The sequence below is a fragment of the Megalobrama amblycephala genome, linkage group LG9 (assembly GCF_018812025.1).
Source record: "Megalobrama amblycephala isolate DHTTF-2021 linkage group LG9, ASM1881202v1, whole genome shotgun sequence".
Taxonomy (NCBI): Eukaryota; Metazoa; Chordata; class Actinopteri; order Cypriniformes; family Xenocyprididae; genus Megalobrama; species Megalobrama amblycephala.
The window spans coordinates 35466408-35493787 of NC_063052.1; the positions used below are offsets into that span (position 1 = coordinate 35466408).

The 27380-nt window shown below is 35.4% G+C and overlaps 1 protein-coding gene across 6 annotated transcripts in view; it reads right to left on the minus strand.

Annotated features, from left to right (window-relative positions):
- The window catches only part of LOC125276142 (E3 ubiquitin-protein ligase TRIM21-like), a 98723-nt gene that overhangs the window by 55697 nt on the left and 15646 nt on the right, over positions 1-27380 (minus strand). Inside the window, exons 6-7 of one of the 6 annotated variants that reach the window (XM_048203639.1) lie at positions 19382-19408; positions 4726-5410 (exon numbers count right to left, since the gene is read on the minus strand). The exons of the other annotated variants lie outside the window; for them this stretch is intronic. Coding sequence (XP_048059596.1) covers positions 4863-5410; positions 19382-19408 — 575 coding nt within the window. The 3' untranslated portion in view covers positions 4726-4862. Of the gene's footprint in view, positions 1-4725; positions 5411-19381; positions 19409-27380 lie in introns of those variants that run through there. 6 annotated transcript variants of the gene reach the window in all.

A 27380-nucleotide genomic window follows, 5' to 3' on the forward strand; every position in this document is an offset into this window, starting at 1 on the left:
TTATAAAATATTTTTAGCTATTTAAATGTAAATCTATATCATTTTATTTGACTGCTGAGCATTTTTTAAAAATAATAATGCAACATGTGTCCCAATGTTTTTTTTTTCTTCCAGGAGGCTGCAGACTTGATGGACAACAGATTTCAGAGCGCTCCTCATCCTGACCAGGAAGGAAGCACCATGTATGCTGCTGAGGGGATGATAGACTACAGTGAGCCTGGAAAAGATCTTTCCACTGCACACTGCCCAAAGAGGAGGAAATCTGCGCTTGCTGATCTCCTTGGACAGACGTTCAACAGCAGTAGTACCACTACGTCCATGCCTTCAGCTGCCTTCATAGCTGAATAAGAGATGAAATGATACCAAGAGGCTCCAGCTTTACCACTGACAGATGATCCATTGCAGTAGTGGAAATCTCATGGGTACCCTAGGTATTTGAGTGTCCCAGGGACTAGTGCATCAACAGAACGAATGTTCTCAAGTGCCGGGGACATCAGCAGTGCTCAAAGGAGTCTGCTCAGTTCTGAGCATGTTGATGAGTTGTTGTTTTTGAAGAAAAACATGATTATCTGATTCCCACCTTAATCTACCTTAATCTAAATGCATGCTTTTGCATTAATTTCTAAGCATTAAAATGTTTACATAAAATAAGTTATTTTCAGAATCAGAAGTTGATGTACAGAAAAAAATACAATTGCATTGTCTACATGTTCAAAGAATAGGCCTGTTAATAAATTAAATACATAATCATATGACTTTCTGATGCATTTTTCTTCATTTACAGATATCGTGATATATCGTAGATGATTTTCTTGCAATATATCGTCTGTCACAGAATCGCTGCCCACTGAGCAAATTAGGTCCAGAAGACGTCTTTTTCAGGTCTTGTCTCAGGTTGAAAAGACGTCCACTGAGGGGCCAGAATGAAAGTTTTTATGACGTCTTTTTTGGACGTCTTCTGAACATCCGATATAGACGAACACGCACAATCACCAAAGGAGAAAAATCACAATTTTTAAGCCACCATCGTGGAGATGAGTGTTTGCTTTAGTTGGGCTCTTGACCCTTGCCTTATTAATGTTAGAGTTTGTTTGGGCTGTTAACTCAGTCATAACAGCCAGACAAACAAAAAGAAATGATCAGGTTTTGGTTATGTTTTCACATAATCATTGTTTGACCTGAATCACTGAACTCATTTAGAGCCCAATCTCTGAGTTAGATTTACATTATTGATTACAGCAGCACTGTGATTCCACAGCAGAAGATCAGCTTTATCAATGCGATTCACATGATTTCAGAAAAGGTGTGTTGAACAAAAAAAAAAGCTTCTAATTTAGGCACACACAGACATCAAGAATCATCCTGTGAATCTCAACAGTGGTGACCATCAAAAAGCATGTTGCAGTGCATTCTGGGAGCAACCAATCAAAATTCATCCATGGCTCCCATCATGCATTGCTGCATGAATAAATTATGAGCTTAATTTTTTTAGTAATTTGCTTTATTCTCATATTTTATTTTGTTCTGTTTATGTGACTTTTTAGTAGCTTGTTTTCTAATGTTCAGAATTGATCTGTTGATCAGAATATGTTGTTTGTCACCGTCATTGAGATTCACAGGCTGATTCTTGATGTCTGTGTGTGCCTAATAGAAAATTTCTTTTATCATGTGAAATCGTTTATATTATATTGATAAAGCTGATCTTGTGCTGTAGAATCACAGTGATGCTGTAATCAATAATGTAAATCTAACTCAGAGATTGGGCTCTTCATGAGTTCAGTGATTCAGGTCAAATAATGATTATGCAAAAACATAACCAACACCTGATCATTTCTCTTTACTTGTCTGGCTGTTATGACTCAGTTACAGCAGTCCAAACAAACTCTAATATTAAGAAGTCAAGGGTCAAGAGCCCAACTAAAGCAAACACTCATCTCCACGATGGTGGCTTAAAAATTGTGATTTTTTCTCCTTTGGTGATTCTGCGTGTTCGTCTATATCGGATGTCCAGAAGACGTCAAAAAAAGACGTCATAAAAACTTTCATTCTGGCCCCTCAGAGGACGTCTTTTCAACCTGAGACAAGACCTCAAAAAGACGTCTTCTGGACGTAATTTGCTCAGTGGGTGGTGTTGTGATATATCATTATCGTGGGCAAAATATCGTGACAGTATCGACTCAAACAGACTCAAAATTAGTTTTTATCCTAGAGTCATAGCTACATAATTAAATGCTGCAATGTTTTGAATTTAAATATGTGCAATAACCATTATGTGCAATATGACAAAATAAGTAGAATGTTTGTCCTGACTGTCTTGTGACTGTGGATTGTGTTTTATTTCTCTTATCTATTTCTGAGTCTTTATTCGTTTTATTTATTAAGATGGAAATGTTTGTTTTATTGGTGTTTCTGTTTTATTATATATCCACTGTTGTGTTTGAGAGAAATGCAGCATTATTATAGTAATGAAATGTAGCATTATTAATTTCATTGTATACAAGTATACAGAGACAATAAAGGTATTCAGTTAAAATCAATTCAGATCAATTGTCTGGTTTATTTTGATGTAAAAAATTGACAGGCAATTTCACTTTTTGAGGTGGTGATAGGAGGAAAAAACAGCATAATTATGCTGTTACAATTATTTGTTACAGTTTTTTTTTTTTTTTGTACAATTGTTTACCAATACATAAAGTACTTTTTCTAAACTCTTAACACAGCAACACACATCACACAATTAGCCAAATAGTTAATTTTCTGCCCAAAACCATATTTTGTTATAAAATACTAAAAACCTTTTTCAGCATATACTAACTCTATCAAAGCACAGCAAACCTGATTCAAAATTGAGTCATTGTCAAAACTCTAGCACAAGTTTTCTATCCAACATGAACATATAGTCAATCAAAGCGCAATGACTGTCAAAATACTAACAGTTGACGGCATTATGAAAACTGCATTACTAGTCATGTTTCAGTTCTACATGCAGAAAATATGAAATCCATAGTTTTTAAAATTCAGTTTCCTTTTACTGCATTAAAAGTATAATGCATGTAAGCCATTCTACATTTTTGGTTGAGTGTTGAATGTGTGCATTCTCGGAAACAGAAGTGAGTCATCTATAGAATGTGCAGTAGAAAAAGAGAAGAAGAAGAAAGTAACAGAATTGCTCAGGGCAGCTACTGGTCAAATGGGTCCTATGCAGAATTTCAGTGTCCCCCTCTGTTGAAATCTCTTTCTGGGGTGGGGTGTGTTGATGTTGCCCACAGACCACGCATTTTGTAAATATGGAATAGTGGTAGTGGAATCGTTGTAGTAAAATCATTGTAGTATAAAGATTTTACTGAAATAAAAACATGAAATTGCTGCCATTGATCAACAACAAATCCAACATACATGGTCTTTGGTTATTATGGAAGCTTTTTTTTCCACTACAGAATAAAAAAAGCATAAAAGGTAATTGTGACTTTATCAAAGACATTTTTTATTTTGCAATTGTGAGTTCACATCTCACAATTCTGACTTTTTTTCCCCTCAGAATTGTACGATATAAACTCTCTCTGCTCCTCTTTGTTCTTCATCCACACTGAACAAATCCGATTCAAAGAGTCCTATTTTACTGTGTCCATGTAATGGAAAGAACTTCAACACCTGACTATGCCTCCAACTGATATAGGAATCTGCCATTTCTAAATATTTCAGTGATCTGCTAATTAAAATGCTTATCAATTGTTTCAGTATTTGTTTTATATTTTTTTTCTAGTACTTTTCCAGTACTGCTGTTGTTGCAGAAGTAGATGTTTTATCCTATATTTAAAGATTGGAACATTCCCACTGAGCAAATTAGGTCCAGAAGACGTCTTTTTGATGTCTTGTCTCAGGTTGAAAAGACGTCCACTGAGGGGCCAGAATGAAAGTTTTTATGACGTCTTTTTTTGACGTCTTCTGAACATCCGATATAGACGAACACACAGAATCACCAAAGGAGAAAAATCACAATTTTTAAGCCACCATCGTGGAGATGAGTGTAATTAGTCATTTCCTTTCCTGTGTCACCGTCATTGAGATTCACAGGCTGATTCTTGATGTCAATGTGTGCCTAAAAGAAAGATTTTTTTTTAAATCAGAACACCTTATGTGAAATCTTTCAGATTATATTGATAAAGCTGATCTTCTGCTGTAATCAATAATGTAAATCTAACTCAGAGATTGGGCTGTTCATGAGTTCAGTGATTCAGGTCAAATAATGGTTATGTGAAAACATAACCAACACCTGATCATTTCTCTTTACTTGTCTGGCTGTTATGACCCAGTTAGCAGCCCAAACAAACTCTAATATTAATAGGCAAGGGTCAAGAGCCCAACTAAAGCAAACACTCATCTCCACGATGGTGGCTTAAAAATTGTGATTTTTCTCCTTTGGTGATTCTGCGTGTTCGTCTATATCGGATGTCCAGAAGACGTCAAAAAAAGACGTCATAAAAACTTTCATTCTGGCCCCTCAGTGGACGTCTTTTCAACCTGAGACAAGACCTCAAAAAGACGTCTTCTGGACCTAATTTGCTCAGTGGGTTGGGTCTTCATTTCTGACTTGCTGTGTTTAAGCATTTGCAAATAAGACGAGAAAGATCCATGATTTTGGTATGGGGTAAGCTTATATGAAAAGAAAATGTAAGCATTTAAGAAACGTGTTAATTGACTGCATTTCGTGTGAAAACGACATGAATTGTGTTAATGGTATGGTCACAACAGAGGGATGATCTGCTAAATGTGTTTAGAGTTTTGAAAATGTGACTACAGAATGGACAAAAGTATGTTAGCAATTGAAAAATATATTAATCAATCGATTTCATATTATCAATTCATTTATTGTATTTGACAGGTGTGATGATCAGTGGAACTGAGTTTTTACCTTTATCGTTTAGACCTGGGCAAAAATATGGATAGAGTTTCCCAGTGAAAGACTGACCAGTAAAAGAGTAGATATGAGAGCTGGACTCCACATCATAAAAGGAGACCAGACCCTCCTCATAATCCACAAACACACTGACCCGCTGCGGCTTCACGCTCAGAGACAGAGAGACAGAGGGATCAGAGAGAGCTTTATATTCATTCTCATTCCTCAGCCACACAGTCCAGAATCCATTACTGGGAGTCAGTATGATCTGTCCCTTCCTGTTAATGGATTCTCTGGCCACTCCTAATTCCCATTCAGTCTTTCCCTTCACCTGCACCTCAAAATAAAATTTCCCTGACGAGAATCCCTCCTTTCCCAGGACACTTACAGTGTAATTAAATCTCTCTGGTTTGTTTGGGAGTTTCTGTCCACTGTCTCCACATCTCACTTGTTTTCCATCATTAGACAGGATGAGATATGGATGAGCTGTATCAGGATCCAGAGTCACATCCACTGAGAAAACAGAGAATATGAATCACAAATTCACAAAACAGACATTTTGTTTTTAATATTTATTCCATCCCTGGTGAAAAAAAGTATGCTAGTATACACTGTTAGCAATTTCTGTAAATTACACAGTATTTTACTGTAATATGAACTGTATTTTACTGTAAAACAGTTATACAGTATGTTACTGTATTTAAAAGTTGCATTATGGGAAATATCCCATTGGCGTCAATAAAATACAGTATTTTTCATTTACTGTAAACTGAAATACAGTAAAAACAAATGAGCGTGAAAACTGACCAATCACAGAGAGGCTTATTTTTCCGCTTGGAGAAAGAAGAAAAGGAAGACACCGATGCAAGAACCAGGCAGCTGCAAAGGTGTGTACAAATATTCCTGCTTTTTACTAAAATAATTTGTATTTTTGGTTTAACTAAAAGTGTACATATATGAGTCCATCTTGCCGGGTGTTAAAAATTAACAATGAAGCAGTGTTAAAGTTAATGGGATAATTGATTGATGATTGAGTGATGATTGACAATTAGTGGTGACACCTGATGTTAATAAGCAGAATCACTGAAGGAAAGAGAGAAAAAAGGTCTTAATTAATGTTTTATGGAGTTTCATTTCAAGTCACCATGAAAGAGAGCAGCGTTTGCTTTAGTTGGGCTCTTGACTCTTTACCTTTTATTATTAATTTTTCTCTGATTGCTCCAACTTTGTGTTTGTAAAGCACATTTGTTATGGTCCCAATATGTTTTGGTGATATTGTCATCATGTGATGACCTGATGTCGTTTAGTGTCGAAATCTCTGACCATATGCTTGATGTGTAGCTTTAGTATTAATGATTGTAGTCCTGTGATTTTACAGCTTGAGATCCAACAGTAGTAGAAACTTAATTTTTTAAGAAAAATACATTATGAACTGAAGTTTCAGTGTTTAAACACACAGACATCAAGAGTCAGCATATGATTCTCAAGAACGGTGACGATAAATAAATACAAAATACTGACAAACAGATCGACTCTGAACATCACAAAACAAGCTACTGTCACAACAAAACAACAGAAAAATAAAGCAAACATGAACAATCTACGAAAATTACAGGACAATTCAGCTGCATAATTTATTCATGCAGCAATGCATGATGGGAGCCATGGATGAGATTTGATTGGTGGCTCCCATCATGCACTGCAACATGAAGCACTTTGTTTGATTGTCACCATTGTTGAGGGTCATATGCTGATTCTTGATGTCTGTGTTTGTTTAAAAAAAAAACCTTCAGATTACAAAAGCTCTGCTGGAACTCAAGCGGTAACAGTGATGTACTGCAAAGAAATATTATAAAATCTGTGTAACCGGTTAATACTGGATGATACCAATGAGTCTGGCCATTTCACAATGAGAATGTCATCATCAAAACACAACCATTATGACTGTGCTTCCCAAAGCATTGTAAACCTAAATTGATCAATTTTGGCTCACAGCACTTTTGGGAAACGCAGTCTAGTTTCTCTGGCCATAACAAATGTGCTACAAAAACAAAGTTAGAGCACCCAAAGATAAATTAATGTTAATAAATAGAGTCAAGAGCCCAACTAAAGGAAATGCTTTTCACCATCATGGTGACTTCAAACTAAACTTTCATTAAAACATTAACATCTAAACCTCTGTTCATTCTCAGTAAGAACTTTTGTTGATGTATGACAGAAATCAAATCAAACTGGTTAATAATAAGTGTAATAATGTTTAATGGCTGGAAGTCAGTTGTAGTTGTTGTGTCTCTTTTTCTCTTGTTGTTTCTTCAGTGATTCTGCTTATTAACATCAGGTGTCACCACTAATTGTCAATCATCACTCAATCATCAATCAATTATCTCATTAACTTTAACACCGCTTCAGTGTATGAGAGCAAACACATTCCACTGCGGAGAGTTATTTTAAATTTGTAAGTTTTTAAGATTGTTCTTATGACTGAATTTGTTCATTAATTGTTTTAAAATGCTGTAATATTAAGCGTTTATGTATAAATGTTACTGCAGGCTTGGGGAATATCAGATTTTGTGAAGAAAACTGAAAGTTCAGTCTGCAAGAATATTAAAATGTTATTTCAAGTATTACAATTGAACAATTAAAAACAAAATTATAAACGTTATACAGTTGTCATTGTCTTTTTATTATTTACTGAGACCTGTTAAAATACAGTAATTTACAATTTGTACAGCTTTATAGTAAATAGAAACAGTGGACAGTGAATTACTGGAAATTTTACAGTGTAAAGTTATATGTTTTTGATTGTATTAAAATATATTTCTAGAGAAAAGACCTTAAAATTATTGTATTTTTACAGCAAAAAAATACTATACTGTAAATATGTTTACAGCAAGTTAAATGGTACTGTAAATATTGTATTAATACAGTATTTTTACTGTAAGTTCAATTTACAGTAAGTTACTGGCAAACTGCTGCCAGTAAGTTACTGTAATTTCTACAGGAAGTTTTTTACAGTGTACCACTTTTTGAAAGGGTCGATATTGTCCCGACCACTTTTTGAAACCTCTCGCGGCACGGATATGTAATACAAAAGAAACAGCTCTAGTTGATTATCAGTTTGAGTTAATAATAGGCGATCTGGCGCTAGAATGTGTTGTTTTTGAAATCATGTTGAGTGCTCGTTGTCGCTGCTATCAGAGGCGCTACAGTGCTCTCTTGGCGCTCGTGCACACTGAGCCGTGTTCACACGGACGAGCGCTTCAATCTATCGCTCTGTTGCAGAGACTCTCTATTTGTTAGGTTGAAATCACAAAACAAAATAGCTACACATAAACGTATCCCTGCTCTTGATATACAATCACTGATGAACATCTTTGGTTTTAATGAGAAAAAAAAAAATCATTCATGGTTGGGTTAGAACCCAGAACCTCTTGCATGCTAAATGAAAATGCTGCCACAAGGCTATCAGGACAACGAGGTATTAACAGTGGATCCTCGTATTTATTAACTAAAATACATACTCTCGGTACTAATGGCATATTGTATTATAGCAGATGTAAGAAAAAAACTATCATATTAATTTACGCCACTGCAAACAGCATCCCCAGCTTCACTTATTACTAACCAGATTGACTTGATTTATGTTAGACATCAACAAAGGTTGTTATTGAGAATTAACAGAGGTTTTAACTCTGTTTCATTTGAAGTCACCATAATGGTGAATAGCTGTTCCATTAGTTGGGCTCTTCACTCTTAATATTCATTTGTTATTTCTGACTGCTGTGACAGTGTGTTTGTTAAACACATTTGCAGTAGAAGTGAAAGCTAAACAAAATAACTTCACGTGATGATGGCTGTCTGTTGATTGCTTTGTGGGCATCATGAAATGTACCTTCATTTGAATCTAATGACTGTGTTGTGCTATTGATTCATCTACATTATAAACTTTGCGCAGCAGGGGTGCCTGAAAAATACTGTAAAAAAATGGAAAATAAGTGTCTTACTAAATGTTTTAAAATAACGGTTATTTTACATTATTTCCTGGCGCTCCTGCTGCCAGAAAAGTACTGTCTTTTCACTGGATTTTTTTACAGTTTATCTATGCTTTTTTTCTGACAGTATTTTTCTGTTTTTAAACGGACATTTTCTGGCGCCCCTGTGTACTGTAAATATGTTTACAGCAAGTTAAATGGTACTGTAAATATTAATACAGTATTTTTACTGTAAGTTCAATTTACAGTAAGTTACTGGCAACCTGCTGCCAGTAAGTTACTGTAATTTCTACAGGAATTTTTTTACAGTGTACTTGCAGCCAGACTAATTATCAGTATAATTCAAGTGTGTTAATGATTAGTTTATTTGAAGTATGTTATTTTGAAAGAACTAATTTTGTACTAAGTATATTTTAGTTGTTATTAAATTGTATTAAAGCATAACTTTAAGTATATTTAGTGTACTTTTGTGATCTAAATTGAAACAACTTCAAGTATACTTAGTATACTTTAGTCCCTACACGGGCATATACTTAATTACATGCTTGATTAGTGATACTAAAGTGTACTTTATTTGTGTTATAAGTATATTTTATTTGTGTTATAAATATACTTTGTATTATAAGTATATATTTGTGTTATAAGTATACTTTATTTGTGTTATAAATATACTTTGTATTATAAGTATATATTTGTGTTATAAGTATACTTTGTGATTTAAGTACATTACAAATGAATTACAAATGTCTTCCAAACACACAAGCAATATACTATGAATATATTATTTTACAGGTAATAGTATACTGTATGCTCAGTACCTTTGGCTTATTCCAAATACTAACAATTACACACTTTGTAGTCAATAACTACGGTGGCGCATTGCTGCCACATACATATGATTTTTTCCACTCAATTATGTCGTTCAAACGACATCTTTTCTCGTTCAAACGACATATTATGTCGTTCAAACGACATATTATTTCGTTCAAACGACATCTTTTCTCGTTCAAACGACATATTATTTCGTTCAAACGACATCTTTTCTCGTTCAAACGACATATTATTTCTTTCAAACGACATATTTTCTCGTTCAAACGACATCTTTTCTCGTTCAAACGACATATTATTTCGTTCAAACGACATCTTTTCTCGTTCAAACGACATATTATTTCTTTCAAACGACATATTTTCTCGTTCAAACGACATATTATGTCGTTCAAACGACATCTTTTCTCGTTCGATCAGCAGATTTATGTCGTTCAAACGACATCTTTTGTCTTTAAAACCACATATTTTGTACGTGACGTGTACGAGAAATACCTTTATCTGATCTATAATAGAGAATTTATATAGCCTAGATCAGTGCCTTTAGCACACTTCCGCACTCGAAAAGCAGAAGCAAATATAGTGTAAAATACCTTTCGATGCCTGGATCGATGGCAGAGCAAAGTAATGAACACAATATTATTGTTTTAATTGGCCTATATGCAGTTTCTAATAGCCTAATAAAGCACAATTTTATCATTTAGCATTCCTTATTTTCTGGAAAATATAGGTTTATTGGCCTCAGTGAGTCTGAGACTCCCGGTCAGAGATTGTGTCTCAGACGACATTAAATATTTTGTGAATATTTGTAAATATTCGTGGCATAACAGGTGGAAAAATGACTGTACTGCAGTTCTGTGGATGTTTTGCCTAGGCAAGGTTATTAGCCTTTAGTTAACTAAAATAAATAAATAAACTGTTAAAAATATTTATGCTGCAATATGAGAAAATATAAATATTAGTTGAAAATGCTATTTTTAATATAATTTAGTTTTTTTCCCCTGACCGTCAACCGATGCGATCCTTTCATTAAGATTGTTAAATTAGAATTAAATGAAATTAGAATGAAGAAAAAAATCCCATGGGTTTAGTTTTAGGCTATACATATAGGCCTAGATGAAACAACAAAACATGAGGATTCTTTGCATCACATGCAGCGCTTCTGTGAACGGAGAAAAAAAACAAGATGAAATCTTATAAAAGGAATAAATAGCCTATTCCTATATAGCTAGGCATACACGAAATATATTAAACCTAAATAATTAACATATTAAGAAAATGAAAGAAAAAAACTGCGACAAGTAGACCATTTCGATTCATTTTTGAGAAGCAAGTTCACGGAAAGGAATTGCTTGTCTTTATTTTTCAAGCAATGGTATGGTGAGTGTACAAAAATAATAGTTATACCTGCAGATTCGAATGGTGTTACTCTTATGACCATAAATGTCTGAGTATTTTAATTGTTTCCGCTTTTATAAGAAAATTCAAATGAACGCGCCGGCGCCTCACGTGCACACCATCAGTTAGTAGCACTTGGCATCGCAGCCTATTGTCAAAATAAACAAATTATATTTGCATTCATTAGCTAACCTATATTTTATGTGGCTAACATTTACTTACCATTTTTTCCAATATATGTAATCTTTTAAACACTTTTTTAACTCTGCATTTGTACAGTAAAATTAATTTGAATGAATATTATAACAAAATTTAGCAATTTTAGGCTGTTGTTGTTTCGCTTAAAATATAGGTTAATGAATGCCAATATAATTAGTTTTATTTGCATAGAACAATTTAAAGGATTTGTTGTGGAAATAGCCTAAATTGCATGTTTTGCATATTTTTTGTAAAAATTTTGTTTTTACCGGCAGGCCCGGTTCCAGGTTGGCATTTTAATCCCATAGGGGGCATCACTACATAGGCTATTTTAGTTCCCCTTGCGCTACAAATCTTTTCAATTTAATGGTATTCAGAAAAACAGAACAAGAATGAAAAATATAATATATAAACGTCAAGCCAAAACGAATTAATTTAAAGATAAACTGAAATAGAAACCCATTTGGCATAAATCCAAATGTGCAGTTTTTGGATGTTAAATAGCCTTTAGCCTATTTATTATTTAGCTAAACGTTCTGATTATACACAGACTATAAATTAACAGAGTAACATTTTCTATATTTGGCTGACTGTATTTTATTTTGACAATAAACAGGCTGCGATGTCAAGTAGCTACTAAAACTGAACCTTGTGTGTGCGCGTGAGGCGCCGGTGTGTTCATTTGAATTTTCTTATAAAAGCGGAAACAATTAAAATACTCAGACATTTATGGTCATAAGAGTAACACCATTCGAATCTGCAGGTATAACTATTATTTTTGTACACTCACAATAACATTGCTTGAAAAATAAAGACAAGCAATTCATTTCCGTGGACTTGCTTCTCAAAAATGAATCGATGGTCTAGCCTACTTGTCGCAGTTTTTTTTCTTTCATTTTCTTAATATGTTCATTATTTAGGTTTAATATATTTTGTGTATGCCTAGCTATAGGAATAGGCTATTTATTCCTTTCACAGAAGCGCTACATGTGATGCAAGAATCCTCATATTTTGTTGTTTCATCTATAGGCTATAGCCTAAAACTATGGGATTTTTTTTTCCTTCATTGTAATTTCGTTTAATTCTAATTTAACAATCTTGTTGGTTAATGAAAGGATCGCATCGGTTGAAGGTCAGGGGGAAAAAACGAAATTATATTAAAAATAGCATTTTCAACTAATATTTATATTTTCTCATATTGCAGCATAGATATTTTAATAGTTTATTTATTTATTTTAGTTAACTAAAGGCTAATAACCTTGCCTAGGCAAAACATCCATAGAACTGCAGTACAGTCATTTTTCCACCTGTTATGCCACGAATGTTTACAAATATTCACAAAATATTTAATGTCGTCTGAGACACAATCTCTGACCGGGAGTCTCAGACTCATTGAGGCCAATAAACCTATATTTTCCAGAAAATAAGGAATGCTAAATGATAAAAATGTGCTTTATTAGGCTATTAGAAACGGCATATAGGCCAATAAAACAATAATATTGTGTTCATTACTTTGCACTGCCATCGATCCAGGCATCGAAAGGTAGGCCTATTTTACACTATATTTGCTTCTGCTTTTCGAGTGCGGAAGTGTGATAAAGGCACTGATCTAGGCTATATAAATTCTCTAGATCAGATAAAGGTATTTCTCGTACACGTCACGTACAAAATATGTGGTTTTAACGACAAAAGATGTCGTTTGAACGACATAAATCTGTTGTTTGAACGAGAAAAGATGTCGTTTGAACGACATAATATGTCGTTTGAACGAGAAAAGATATCGTTTGAACGACATAATATGTCGTTTGAACGAGAAAAGATATCGTTTGAACGAATATGTCGTTTGAACGAGAAAAGATGTCGTTTGAACGAGAAAAGATGTTGTTTGAACGACATAATATGTCGTTTGAACGAGAAAAGATGTCGTTTGAACGACATAAAATGTCGTTTGAACGAGAAATGATGTCGTTTGAACGACATAATTGAGTGGAAAAAATAATATGTATGTGGCAGCAATGCGCCACCGTAAATAACAATATACTTTATTACTTAGCTGTACTTTGTACAATATATAGTAGTCAACATTTGAAGTGGATCAAAACCCTTCATCAAAGTTGTCCTAAAACATTTTTCTTAGGACAACGTTGATGAACTTGTTGACTATTGTACTTTGAATTACATAATCTCACACAACAATACCATTTAATGTATTACTTAGGAGACATTTTCCCAATGTTGAACGCATTTGTTTTCAAGGCCATTAAAATAAATAAAATGTATCAACATAATGAAGAGACATATTTCATTAACAAATCCAGTGGCTTTTATTTAAACTTCACATGGTTTCAGCAAAACTTACTATGTTTTTCATTAAAGAACACAGATTGAAAAAATATATATATATATTGTTGGACCAATGGCCATACTGACCTTCTACACGCAAATACAAATGACACATTATATTCCATTTTCAGGTGAGCTGCTCATTATTGTGTCTGATAGCCGCTTACACAGAGCGAGTTGACTGCAGAAACTCGTGAAGAACAGCATCTGTTAACAGAATATTCAATAGTAAGACAGCATGATCAACTTTTTATTCACGTTTACAATAGTCTGTCTAAATCCTACATTGATCCAATTCTATTTTTGAACAGTAAATGAGGATTAGCAGTAGGGAACTCTATCAGTACTGTGTTGATATTGTTTCCAGTACATAGTCAAGCTTATACTCTATTCGACTCTTTATGAATTAATATTGTACAGAATACGGGTTGATTTAACCAATCATATGAATGGGGCGTTTTGGTGCTGCATACATGTGCCATAAACCACCACACACAAACTCAGGAGATATCAAGCTGAAACCTCATTCTCCGTTTGTCAAAGCAAAACTAAGCATCAACATTTTTTAGTTTGTGAGATTTCATTTAGTGATCAGAAATAACTGGTAGACTACAACTTACCTACAAATAGCAGGACTTTTTCTCCGGTTCTTTCCGGGATCAGCGTAGGCCATTTTATTCCTAGCCGGTTGTCGTCGCCATCAAGGTCAGACTGCAAAGTCACTTGATTGAACTGGTCCGGATTCCAAAGATTGAGCGATGTATTGCGCTTTCAATGTTTTATTAAATAAATAGTACATTGTGATATTGTACTTCACCTGCGCGCCTCCTGTGAGTGAGCGAGGGGGATTCAGACGTGTACCGTGACGTCAGCAGCTCTGATTTGCTGAAGGCAGTGAGCAACAAAACCTGATTGGTCACAGACCATTTGAATTCCGATAAGACTCAACCACTCAACTAGTGTTGCCAAATTGGGCCACTTGTACACTGTTGCTGCGGGTTGTTTTTCATGTCTGCGGGTTCAAGTGACCCCAAATAACATGATATTTAGCTCCTGGAATGCAAATTTTACCGGATTTTACCCCCGGGATGTGATTTTTACCATAATACCTCACCTCCCCCCCGAAACACAATTGGGCTTGTTTTAAGTAGCAATTGGGTGGGTTTTGTTGTGAAAACCTGGCAACCCTGCACTCAACTTGTATTTTCTTGCAGGTACTTGCTGCTGGTATGTTGTTTAAAGAATTAGTTCACTTTCAAATGAAAATTAGCCCAAGCTTCCCTAGTGAAAAATTAATATACTAAAATCTATTTGAAACATTTATTTTATGCTAAGTGTACTACAATTGCATTTACATTTGCATGTACTTAATATAAATACCCTGCAATTGTACTTTTAGTGTACTAAATTGGTATACTTAAAGTCTGCTAAACTGGAACAAGTATTTTTGTGTTGAGGTCCAACTAAAGATATACTTAAGTATATTTGATTATGCTAAAGTGGAACTATTGTAAGTATACTTTAGTACAAGTATGTATCTTACATTCAAATTATACAGTGATCATCCTTACTAATAGTGATATTAAACACATTTTAGGCTTAATATTTAGAAATATGTCTGTGCTTTGTGCAATAAAGAAGAACTGCAAATAAAGTTTCATTAAAATATTTGTCAGTATGTCTGTAAATAGTCTACATTTGAAGCAGATCAAAACCCTTCATCAAAGGTTGTCCTAAAACCTTCTAAGGACAACTTTAAAGAATTTTTTGATCCACTTTAAATACTGATTACTGTATATTAATGGGTTTTTAGTTAGTGTGAAATGAATGTAGGCCTATTGTAGCATTCCCGGCTGAACCGATGCAATTTACTCTCGGGAACTGATGTTTATAAAGAATTTAATTTCCAAAACACCGTAAGAGCTGAATAAAAACAAATAAACAATCAATCATTAGACATCTGTCTGCAAATTGTATACAAATATTCATAAATCTATAAACGAATACAAATTTGCAATTAATTGGCTTACATCATGAATAATGTGTCAATAAATCACATTTAGTAAACTTGCTATATGAAATTATGAATTGTTTTAGTTACAACAATCTCCTTTTAGATGCAACGTTAACTACGTTACATGAAACATGAGTTAATTAATTAATTTTGGTAAAACCGACAATCTCAATTTAGAGAGAAAAGCGTAAATTAAAGTGCTGATTTAGTGTAAACAATCTATCTGGAGTGCAAATCAAGAGAAACACTGACGAGGCAATAACAACATGAGCTAAAGAAAGAGATAGATAAAATAAACACTTCAAAGTCTTTCAAAGTTTACCACACAACATAAAACGGTACCTTGTGCCCTTCAGCCAGGAGCTAAGATGTAGAAAGAAACCTTTTTAAACGAACATTTTTACAGTGAATACCCAAAGGTTTGTCTTTGCAATGTTAAATCAAATGATGCTTCACCTAAAAAGTGCGCAAAAGTACACACAGGGTGCCGCTGCACTTCCTTTTCCAGACTTCAAAATAAAAGCATGTGAGGTAAAAATGTAACACTTAATAAAACAAATAAGAATACAAATGTCCACATTAAGTATGCAGCGAGAATTATTAGTAAACCAAAACAAAGTAACATTTGGCACAAGTTCAATAATAAAGTCCTTTCTTGTGAAATCTCAGGAATTCTATGGCAACACTGCCCTCTAATGTTGGAGGTCAAGATGACAGCCTACTTCAGTGATTGGGGATTTAATGGTCATTTACACCTATTTTAAATACATTCTGGTAGGTTTTTCTTTCTCACACGACTTGAAAATACTAACTGCTGAAGCTAAACCTTGACCCCTATTGGCCTGCCACAACATCCGACTATTGGTTGAGCCACAATGATTGATATGTTTCAAATATGCCATAAAGCCAATGCCATCACACTCACCAACAATTTGTTTTGCTGTACTTTTGCTAAACAGCCGAACTCGCTGGAGTGCACACTATTGGGAATCTGTGTTGCAGATTTTGGCACATTTGCCAGAAGGAAACTTTAGAGTCTAGAAAGTCATTGTAGCTAAAGACACAAGTCTCACCATGCATTTCAAATCCGAGAATGATCAAATTATTTTTAGATGATACATTTTTTGACGAGACTTTCTTTTTGTGCAAACCACAGAAAACATGAGGTATGAACTGAAACATCTAGTTTGTTTCTGCTAACTGGCTCTGAGGGCAGAATTTTCAAACCAAACTTTTGCCTACAGCTCAGACGTAACCATGAGAAATTTGCAAATAAAATGATTTCATTTGTTACATTTTTACTTCAGTAATTTATTTTTGTTGAATACTAGGTTGACCTGTTATGATTAAATACAATTCAGTGAACAGTATTTGAGTTTTACTTGTTTAATATAAAAAATAGTTTTGGCCTAGATAAAAGTTTACAGGAAATGTGTTTTAAGTTGCAAAAATAATAAGTAAGTTTTATAATTATGACCTTTGCCTTTTTTAATAATGTCCTCACACTTTGAATATCATGTTGGTTGCAAACAGATATACATACACATAGAAAGTAGTTACATAAGTAAATATCTGTGCCACAAATACATGTAGTTATACTATAGTACATACAAATAAATTGTGCTTAAGTATACAATTTTTTCACTAGGGTTTACTCACCCTCAGGCCATCCTGTATATGCATCGCGTCAGTTACGCTTTTCCTTAATTTAAATAGGGAAGGCGTAGGATGTAGCGTAAGCTTTTTGAACTTCAAGAGTTTTATACTTTCTTCGTATGTTGAATACAGAAGGTGGTCTGGCTGAAGCTGGATATTTTACTTCATAACTTGTTAAATATGGATTTGTTTTTTTTTATCCAAATGCATCGTTTCGCTTCAGGAGCTAGCTGGCTGGCTGGCACTTCCTTCAGCTCATACTAGTGACCCCCATTCACTGCCATTATAAAGCTTGGGTGCGTCAGGATATTTATTAATATTTCTCTGTTTTCATCAGAAGGAAGAGAGTCATATACACCTAGGATGGCTTGAGGGTGAGCTTGGGCTAATTTTCATTTGAAAGTGAACTAATCATTTAATATAGATTTGTGTGTACAATAACATGATTCTTTTCTGCCAGTGTAAACTTATTAAACATATTTACACATATTTGCACATTGTAAGCTACACTGCATATATTAAAAAAGAGGGTTTTTAATGCATTAGTCAAATTTTAAAACTTTCTGAAAGAAATAAGCACAAGTAATGAAATTAATTCCAAGCATAAAATGAATTATACTCAAATTTAACTTTAAATACACTACAACTTCCAGGAATTAAATAAATTGTATTTTTTAAATGTACTTTTAGTGCATTGTTACAATGACTATTTTGAGCATACAGTTTAAAATATACCTAAAATAGATTTTAAAGTAATGTTCAAATAAGTACACTTAAAATAAATAAATAAATAAATAAAATAAATAAATAAATACACAGAACATTTCTAAAATATATTTTTAGAAAATATACTGGATTACAATTATTTTAAAAGTATGTTAAAGGTGCCATCGAATGAAAAACTGAATTTACCTCAGCATAGCTGAATAACAAGAGTTCAGTACATGGAAATGACATACAGTGAGTCTCAAACACCATTGTTTCCTCCTCCTTATATAAATCTCATTTGTTTAAAAGACCTCTGAAGAACAGGCGAATCTCAACATAACACCGACTGTTACGTAACAGTCGGGATCATTAATATGTACGCCCCCAATATTTGCATATGCCAGTCCACGTTCAAGGCATTACACAAGGGCAGGACGTCTGGATGTGCACAGCTGAATCATCAGACTAGGTAAGCAAGCAAGGAACAATAGCGAAAAATGGCAGATGGAGCGATAATAACTGACATGATCCATGATATCATGATATTTTTAGTGATATTTTTAAATGGTCTTTCTAAATGTTTCGTTAGCATGTTGCTAATGTACTGTTAAATGTGGTTAAAGTTACCATCGTTTATTACTGTATTCACGGAGACAAGAGCCGTCACTATTTTCATTATTAAACACTTGCAGACTGTATAATGCATAAACAACTTCATTCTTTATAAATCTCTCCAACAGTGTAGCATTAGCCGTTAGCCACGGAGCACAGCCTCAAACTCATTCAGAATCAAATGTAAACATCCTAATAAATACTATACTCACAGGAATCGATGCATGCATGCAGCATGAATGACGAACACTTTGTAAAGATCCATTTTGAGGGTTATATTAGTTGTGTGAACTTTGTTTATGCTGGTTAAGGCAGTCAAGAGCTCAGGGGCGGGGGAGCGCGAGATTTAAAGGGGCCGTGCACTGAATCGGTGCATATATAATTATGGCTCAAAATAGGCAGTAAAAAAAAAAAAATCTATGGGGTATTTTGAGCTGAAACTTCACAGACACGTTCAGGGGACACCTTAGACTTATATTACATCTTATTAAAACTGGTTTTAGGGCACCTTTAAAATTCGTATTGTGAAAATAGGTAAAAGCATGATGCGAATATACTTTTTATATATTTAAAGATTTTTGATAGTATATTTGCAATGTACTATTTAAAAGAGAATATATTTGAAATAAAATAAAGTATACTTTTTTTCACCAGGGCAGTTTTTAATCATCCTGTATGTCAGTAATGAAGCTGTGAGTATATGAATGTAATCTAGTGTAGTTCAGACACACACTGTACCTGCATACTGCTGTATCCTCTTCAGATCTGTAGAGACACATGACAATAAAACATCATCAGATCCTTGTTTGTGTGGAATTATTGACAAGCTTTAAGGTTATATTTAAGAATTGTGTACAATAGGGCTGACCGATATATCGCATGCGATTGTCAAGCGCATTTAGTCAGTAAAGCCGGTTCCCTGATTACTGCTAAATCGCCATCACCTGCTTTCAAATGGAGCGGCATTTAATAGACAGAACCGTAGATCACTGACAAGCCACGCAATATCGCGTTCATTATCGAAGGTGATTCATCTGCGATATGAACACGATATTGCGTAGCTTGTCAGTGATCTACGGTTCTGTCTATTAAATGCCGCTCCATTTGAAAGCAGGTGATGGCGATTTAGCGGTAATCAGGGAACCGGCTTTACTGACGAAATGCGCGTGACAATTGCATGCGATATATCGGTCAGCCCTAGTGTACAACATGTTTTATCTGATCGATGTGCAGTGAATGTCCTAGGCCCCTGGGGGCCCTAAGCAAAACTTTACATTCATAAAAACACCAAAATGACCCCCAACCCCTTAGTCTATTATTTCAGAGCAGTTTTCACTGTCAACAAACAACTGTGAATTGAAATGTTCCGTAATACAATTGAAAACAAAACAAAACAAAAAATAGTAGTACAAATACAACAGAAAAATAGATATGAATGTAATGATCAATTTAGCCTACTACTAATAATAGCCTACTATTCAGAAATTGAATAAAGTAGTCAAATGTAAAAAACAAACAAAAAAAAAAACATTGATTCTTATTAAAGTTATAAATGTTATTCAGTGAAGAGCAGAGAATGACTCATTTTCTATTGTTGTTTGATTAACATTAAATGACAGAAACAGCAGCAGGTCTATTAGGCTGCTGTCATTTTAAGACCAGTGCCCGGTTGCATAAAGCACCTTAAGTGTAATTTTCCCTTAAGATCGCCCTTATGTTTCCCTTAAACTTAAGGGTGTTGCAGAAAATAACCGTTAAGTATTACTTAAGGGTTTCTTTAGGTGAAACGTCATAAACCCTAAGAATTTCCCTTAAGTATGTATTTTTCACTTAAGTAATCCCTTAAAAAACCGTAAGTGTTGCCTAAAGCCCCTTAACCGTCATTTCCCTAAGTATAACATAAGGTTAGGAAAACTTCACCTTGTGTTACACGGAGTGAGCAGGTTCAATCCAAGTCTTCTAACGAGACACGATCGATCGCTTTATATGATAAACAAATTGTACTTTAGCCGTTTATTCACATAAACATTGATGAGATCACATATGTAGCACATATCATATATGGACAACGGAAGCGCAAACGTGCGTACATCACACGCAAAAACAAACCTCATTGGTTCTTGCGCACACGTTTGAGCTTCCGACACAGCCGTAATCATATGGAAGTTTTTCAATAAATGGACATAAATGATGAGAGAATATTAAAAATATCTTTATTTGTTATCCAAAGATGAATGAAAGTCTTATGGGTTTGGAACGACATGAGGGTGAGTGAATGACGGCAGAAATCTCAATTTTGAGTAAACTATCAATTTGAGTTTCTCGTCTGGTCGTTCTCTTTCATATTTGGTTTTCTTTTTTGTTTTCCTTATCCATCTTATGTTGTTTTCTGTGAAAACTTACCACGATATGTATTAACAAATAACGTGTCCATGGCAACAGTAGAACTTTATAACGGCAAAACCTGGGTTGCTGTCGTGAAACACTTAACGGTTTCCCTTACCTAAGTGAACAGTTTAAGATATTATATGCAACACCCTTAAGTCATTCCCTTAGTTAAGGGGAAATCACGCCTTAAGTGTCATACTTAAGGGAAAAACTTAAGGTGCTTTATGCAACCGGGCACAGATGCACAGATCTACTGCCACCTTCACATGCTATTTTTCCTACTTCCCACTTCTGAAGTTGTGATTATGAGCTCATCGCATTTAAATTTTTGAGACTGTCCTCCAAAAAAAAAAAAAAAACACCCTATAGGTCGTTTTTCAAGCACCTTATTACGACCAGAGGTGGACATTCCAGGGTCAGAAAGTAAAAGTCCTGCCATATTTTTATCTCATCCACTGAAGCATTAATGAGATAATTAAGTGATTAATTGAGTGATGATTGAGCATTATTGAAGACACCTGATGATAACAAGCAGAATCACCAAAGGAGAAAATCACAATTTTTAAGTTACCATCATCGAGGTCAGGGTTTGTTTTAGTTGAGCTCTTGACTATTTAATATTAGATTTTGTTTGGGCAGTTTTAACTGCATTAAAACCAATCAGACAAGCAAAGTTAAAAAATTATCAGGTGTTGTTGGTTATGTTTTCACATAATCATTATTTGATCTGAATCAAATCATTTAGAGCTCAATCTCTGAGTTAGATTTACGTTATTGATTACAGCAGCACTGTGATTCTAAAGAAGATCAGCTTATACAATACAGAATTAAAAAAAAAAAAAAGTTGTCCTCATCACAAAAAAAAAAATATTTTAGGCACACACAGACATCAAGAATCAGCATATGAATCTCAACAACGGTGACAAGCAACATATTCTGCTTTGCTTGTCTGTTTGGTTTTAATGCAGTTAAAACTGCCCAAACAAAATCTAATATTAAACAGTCAAGGGTCAAGAGCTCAACTAAAACAAACCCTGACCTCGATGATGGTAACTTAAAAATTGTGATTTTCTCCTTTGGTGATTCTGCTTGTTATCATCAGGTGTCTTCAATAATGCTCAATCATCACTCAATTAATCACTTATTTATCTCATTAATGCTTCAGTGGGTGGAATAAAAATATGGCAGGACTTTTACTTTCTGACCCCTGGAATGTCCACCTCTGACTACGACCTATATTTACGTTTTGAAGTCATGCGCCCTCTAGTGGGCGTAAAAATAATGACAGTGTCGTGTTACGTCTGTCGTCATGAAATGACGTATTACTGTCATTACCAATCAAAATGCGTGTTCATTTAAATGCAATATGTGGACTTTTTACACCATTTCGTCTCTTTCCATTTACCAAAACTATTTTTTTATTAACGACTACACCCACCCCCATCCGTAAACCTAACCTTAGTGACTTATAGTGCATACACATTTTATGAGCACATGTGTTCCCTGGGATCGAACCCACGATCGCATGATCACATGATTGCATATTGTTATTGCAATGCTCTACCAATTGAGCTACGTGAAACCTGAAACATGATGCGGATAATAAGGGAACAACTACATTAAAATGAAAGTGTCCTGTTGTCGAAAGGGGCGCAATTTTAGCAAATGCTCCTATGAGTCATATTTCATGAATTAAAATGAAAGTGTCCTGTTGTCGATAGGGGCGCCACTTTAGTAAACGCTCCTATGGGTCGTATTTCAGGGAAGTGACAAACGACCTATATGGTCGTATTGGTTGGAGAACATGTTGAAATTTTTACTTGTGAGGGCATTTATGTCCAAGTTTTTAATATAGGAAACTGGTATTTATTATTATTTATTATTATTTATAATTCTGACAGCACATGAAGGAGGCATAATACACTGAGAAGCATTTAATTACTTTCCCAGCTGATTATGTTCACTGAAGACATAACTGAATGTTTAACCAGATCAACTCTGCCTCAAACACCATATCAGCTTTCTTTAGGTTGTTTTCTTTAAAATTAGACTATTTTTACTTGTCAGCATGCATGGCCAAACGACACTGTAATATGTCTCAGATTTGCAGATCAAAACATGTGATGCAGCCAAAAGCTTTTATTACCCTTAGCTTCAATGATCTTTGTTAGCCGCGATTGTTATTTACATCATCACGCTGTTATGAAATAAATCAATGCAACACAGGTAAAGTATAAACAACTGGTTTGCTGGCTGAATGATCATTCAGTTAGGTATTGTACAGGTAAGGAGGCAGGTAAGTGATCTTGAAGGACCGATGAGACCAGACAATGGTGAACTGAAGTGAAAGTGTAAGTGTTATATAGTGCTGGGTGATGATCGGTGGTGATTGGTGACAGGTGATGGTGATTAGTACTCTAGTGACTGGGAACAAGTGGGTGTTGTGTAGAGGTCTGGTGCTGTTGATTTTAGGTGTGTTCGAGCTCATGCAGCGCCGCACAAACCGATCGGCGGCTGACTTGAAGCAGTGCATGCCGGTAAGAAATTTTGTCCGACTTGAGACAGCGCCGACACCATGTGACTGTGACGTATGGCTTCAAAGTACCACGAGAGCGATTCGAGATCAGCCGCCTGAGGCAGCCAGCGCAGTTTCTCAAGAGGAGCTGCACGAGCTGTGATGACGACACAGCTGTTTCACGATTGGCCGGATTCACCGCATGACAACGATCACGTGTGTTTCGTGTTTATTTTCACGCCTTCAGTTCCACGAATGCTTACAAATCTGTATTTTTATAACAGTTAAAGCTCTTTTCATGAAGTCACGATATTGTGTCATGTTTATCAAAATAAAACTGATAAGAAACGTAGACCCCACAACATTGGTATTTAAATAATATATGCTTATATTGAACTTTATTCTTGTAAAAACAGATGCTGTAAGTGTAAGCCTCTTCAGTTCCACTCATGCTCATACACGCACTTTCAAAACAGTAGCCTACAATTCATATTTCATGTCGTTTTCATCTTTTTTTTTTTTTTTTTACATTGTTGTTATTTGATTCATTTGTTTATAAAGGTTTTGTGTATAGGTTTATTTTGGACTTTCATACAAACTTTTACAGTATTAAGCATAAGTTTACAGCAAACGCCACATGATCAGCCATGACTGACGTAAATGCAGCAAACTACGGGAACCACAGCGTGTCCGACTTCACGTCTCCGTTTTCAGCTCCTCCCCGCCTGCACGCGCGGCTAATCTCGCCGATCGGTTACATCCAAGCCGCAGCCGATGTCGAACACACCTTCAGGCGGCTGATCTCGAATCGCTCTCGTGGTACTTTGAAGCCATACGTCACAGTCACATGACGTCGGCGCTGTCTCAAGTCGGACAAAATTTCTTACCGGCATGCACTGCTTCAAGTCAGCCGCCGATCGGTCTGTGCGGCGCTGCATGAGCTCGAACACACCTGTTATTAGGCTTGTTTGAGATGAGCAAATTCTGCGCAGAACCGATCACCGGTGATCACCGCGAGATGCATGCCGGTTAGAAATGTGTCCGAGGGTGGGCCGCCTTGCTCTGATGTCATGCCGACGTGTGTCAGAAACCTCTCGCGAATGCGAGGCGGACGTATCGGATTCTGCAGTCGGGCGCAGTTGCTCTCCACCGACTGCGCTGACCAAAAGCACGATGGGAAACGGTTTGCTGACGACACAGCTTTATGCTTATTGGTTTAAACAACCGTGATGTATTGATCTGATTTAAAATGTTTGATTTTAAAACTTTAATATGTTTTTATGTGTAAAAATAATGTGTGAATATTCCTAAACTCTCTGATACAGTGCTCTCTATGGGTTATGTGAACGTTGTCATTTATAAAAAATATATATATATAAAAACATGTCTACAATTAAAGTAAAAATGATTGATACACTCATCTTTCGAATGGAAATAAATAACAAGTACTTTGGGTGTATTGTTCATTATGTTTATTTTCATATAAAAGCAACAGAACTTAAATTACATCCAGTTTTTCAGCAACACAGCGCACGAGTGTGAATCCCGCTATATCTGCCTTTGATCTCGTACGTTCTGATCCACTACGAGAACAGAGAACTGTTCCACTTGCCTGCACTTTTTTCACTCCTCCCCTCACTGCAGCCGCCTACTCTCGGCTGAACTTCAGGCGAGGCTAGGCGCATCTCAAACAAGCATGTCGTTAGCCTCATAGCATAATTGCCTAAGTATCATTTGAAAATGAATGACTTAGGCAATTATGCTATGAGGCTAACGATGTTGACTCTGTGACACATGCATTGTGTCCTACGTGAATAAAACTCACGATCGTAGCTCTCTATAGACATGTCGATCAAGCTTCTAGACCATTCAGAGCCCAAGTTCTCCCTTTCTAAAGCTGAGGAGGCGGGGCCACTGAGCGCAGTTTGAAGGTGGCACCCTGCAGGACGAGCAGTTGAGTTACAGTTTTAGGCTAGTTAGAGAGATCGGACAGTGTTTTTTTCAAATTATTGCGTTGGAACTGGTTGGAACGATTTGTCTTTGCACAATGGCTTCACGAGAGGTGTTTTTTGGTGTGAAGTCATTTTTTGGAGGAGCTTGATCATCTGAGTGACTGAATCTTGCAGCCACACTAGCTTTGACACGATCAGAAAAACTGCTTCACAATGTGGGAGAAGATCCTGATTTTGAGTAAGTACACATTTTTTTGTGCATTTCATATCATGTCTTGCATGCATATTTGTATTGTTGCACATATTTGTTACAAGCGGCAACCTCCAGTTTCTCTAGAAGCCAATATGGAAGTAAGAACTGCAATTCATCGACTGGGCGCTAGAGACAGGCTCCAAAAGAGAGCAGAATCTCATTGAGCCTTATGTTAAAGTGCCCAACTTTACAGCAGAAAAAAACACATTTATAGCCTGGTAGAAATTGTGGTTTTGGTCTGTATAGCTAATTTTGCCCTTCATGACAACTGTGAGGGGGGTGATTTTTTTCTAACTGATCTGTTTATGTTATATTAAGCCGTAAAATAACAATAAAGCCTTAAAGCACAATAAACTAAAAGTGCAAGCCGTTCCATTTAATCATTACACTCATGTCTCACATCCTTCCACATCTTGCACATGACACTGCACTGACGGGAGCCGCTCCAGGAGAGAAAAGTGACTGGATCTATAATCTTCAGATGACACACAACTCATATTACCGTCGCTGTAAGCTACCAAAAGTGAAACCACACACAAACACACAAAAAAAGAACTGACAAGCGTATTCTGCTGCTGTGTGAATGTGGCCTGCCTGCTAGGCACCTCAGCTCCACCCCCGTCCCGGCTCTTTGCCCATTTTCAGTTATCCTGGAGTGACGCACGGTGGCGCACTGCCAAGATGACGACGACCGGCTCCGTCCACTTTAGGCTACAAAAACACTCTTCAGTGTTTGACGTCTGACGTCACAGACACTATGTCCATTTTTTTTTTTTTTTTTTACAGCCATTGATTTCATTGGTTGCCTTGCATTCATAAGTGCATTGCCTTGTGCATTTTTTTTTTTTTTTTTTTTTTTTTTTTTTTGAAATTTAGAATGCAATTTGAATTGCAATCTAAATTTCTAAGTTTCTGTTGCATGCATATTTTAATAATTGTGTGTATTTTTTGTACATTGGTATTGTAACTACTGTATTGTAGTTAATGGCAATTTCATGTTTATTTTTTCTATTATAGCGCCACCAAGAGGCACAATCCCACCATTTTTTTTATGTCTCCTCAGAGTGAGCCCATACATATGTGTCAAATTTGATGAAAATTTCATTTTGTTTTAGAGTTATAGACATCTATATGTATGAGCACATAAAAAAAAAATGACCCATGGACAACTTTGTTTGCATTTTATTGCCATTTATTATCAATATTTTGACATTTGGTTATTAGCATGTAGCCAGCAACCTATGTTTCAGAATTTTCTACGAGGTTTCTTCTTGATTCGACTAATGGTTTCAAAGATATTTGCGATATTTGTTTTTTTTAATCACAATGTTGCACAAACCATAAGGCAAAACCTGGCATGTTTGGTATCGTTAGATCCAGCAAGGATTCAAGTCTAAGAAGGTGACTCTCTTGAAAATAAGTCAACCATATCCAAAGTTATAAGCATTTGAATATTTGATTTTACCACCAGGTGGTGCTGGTCCGAAACTTTGCAGGCTCCTTCAGGGGATCATGGTGATGACCCATACCAAGTTTCATAACAATCTGTTCATGCATTTATAAAATACAGCATTTTAATAGAAAATTCAAAATGTCCAACAGCCAAAATGGCTGATATGGCTATTATGG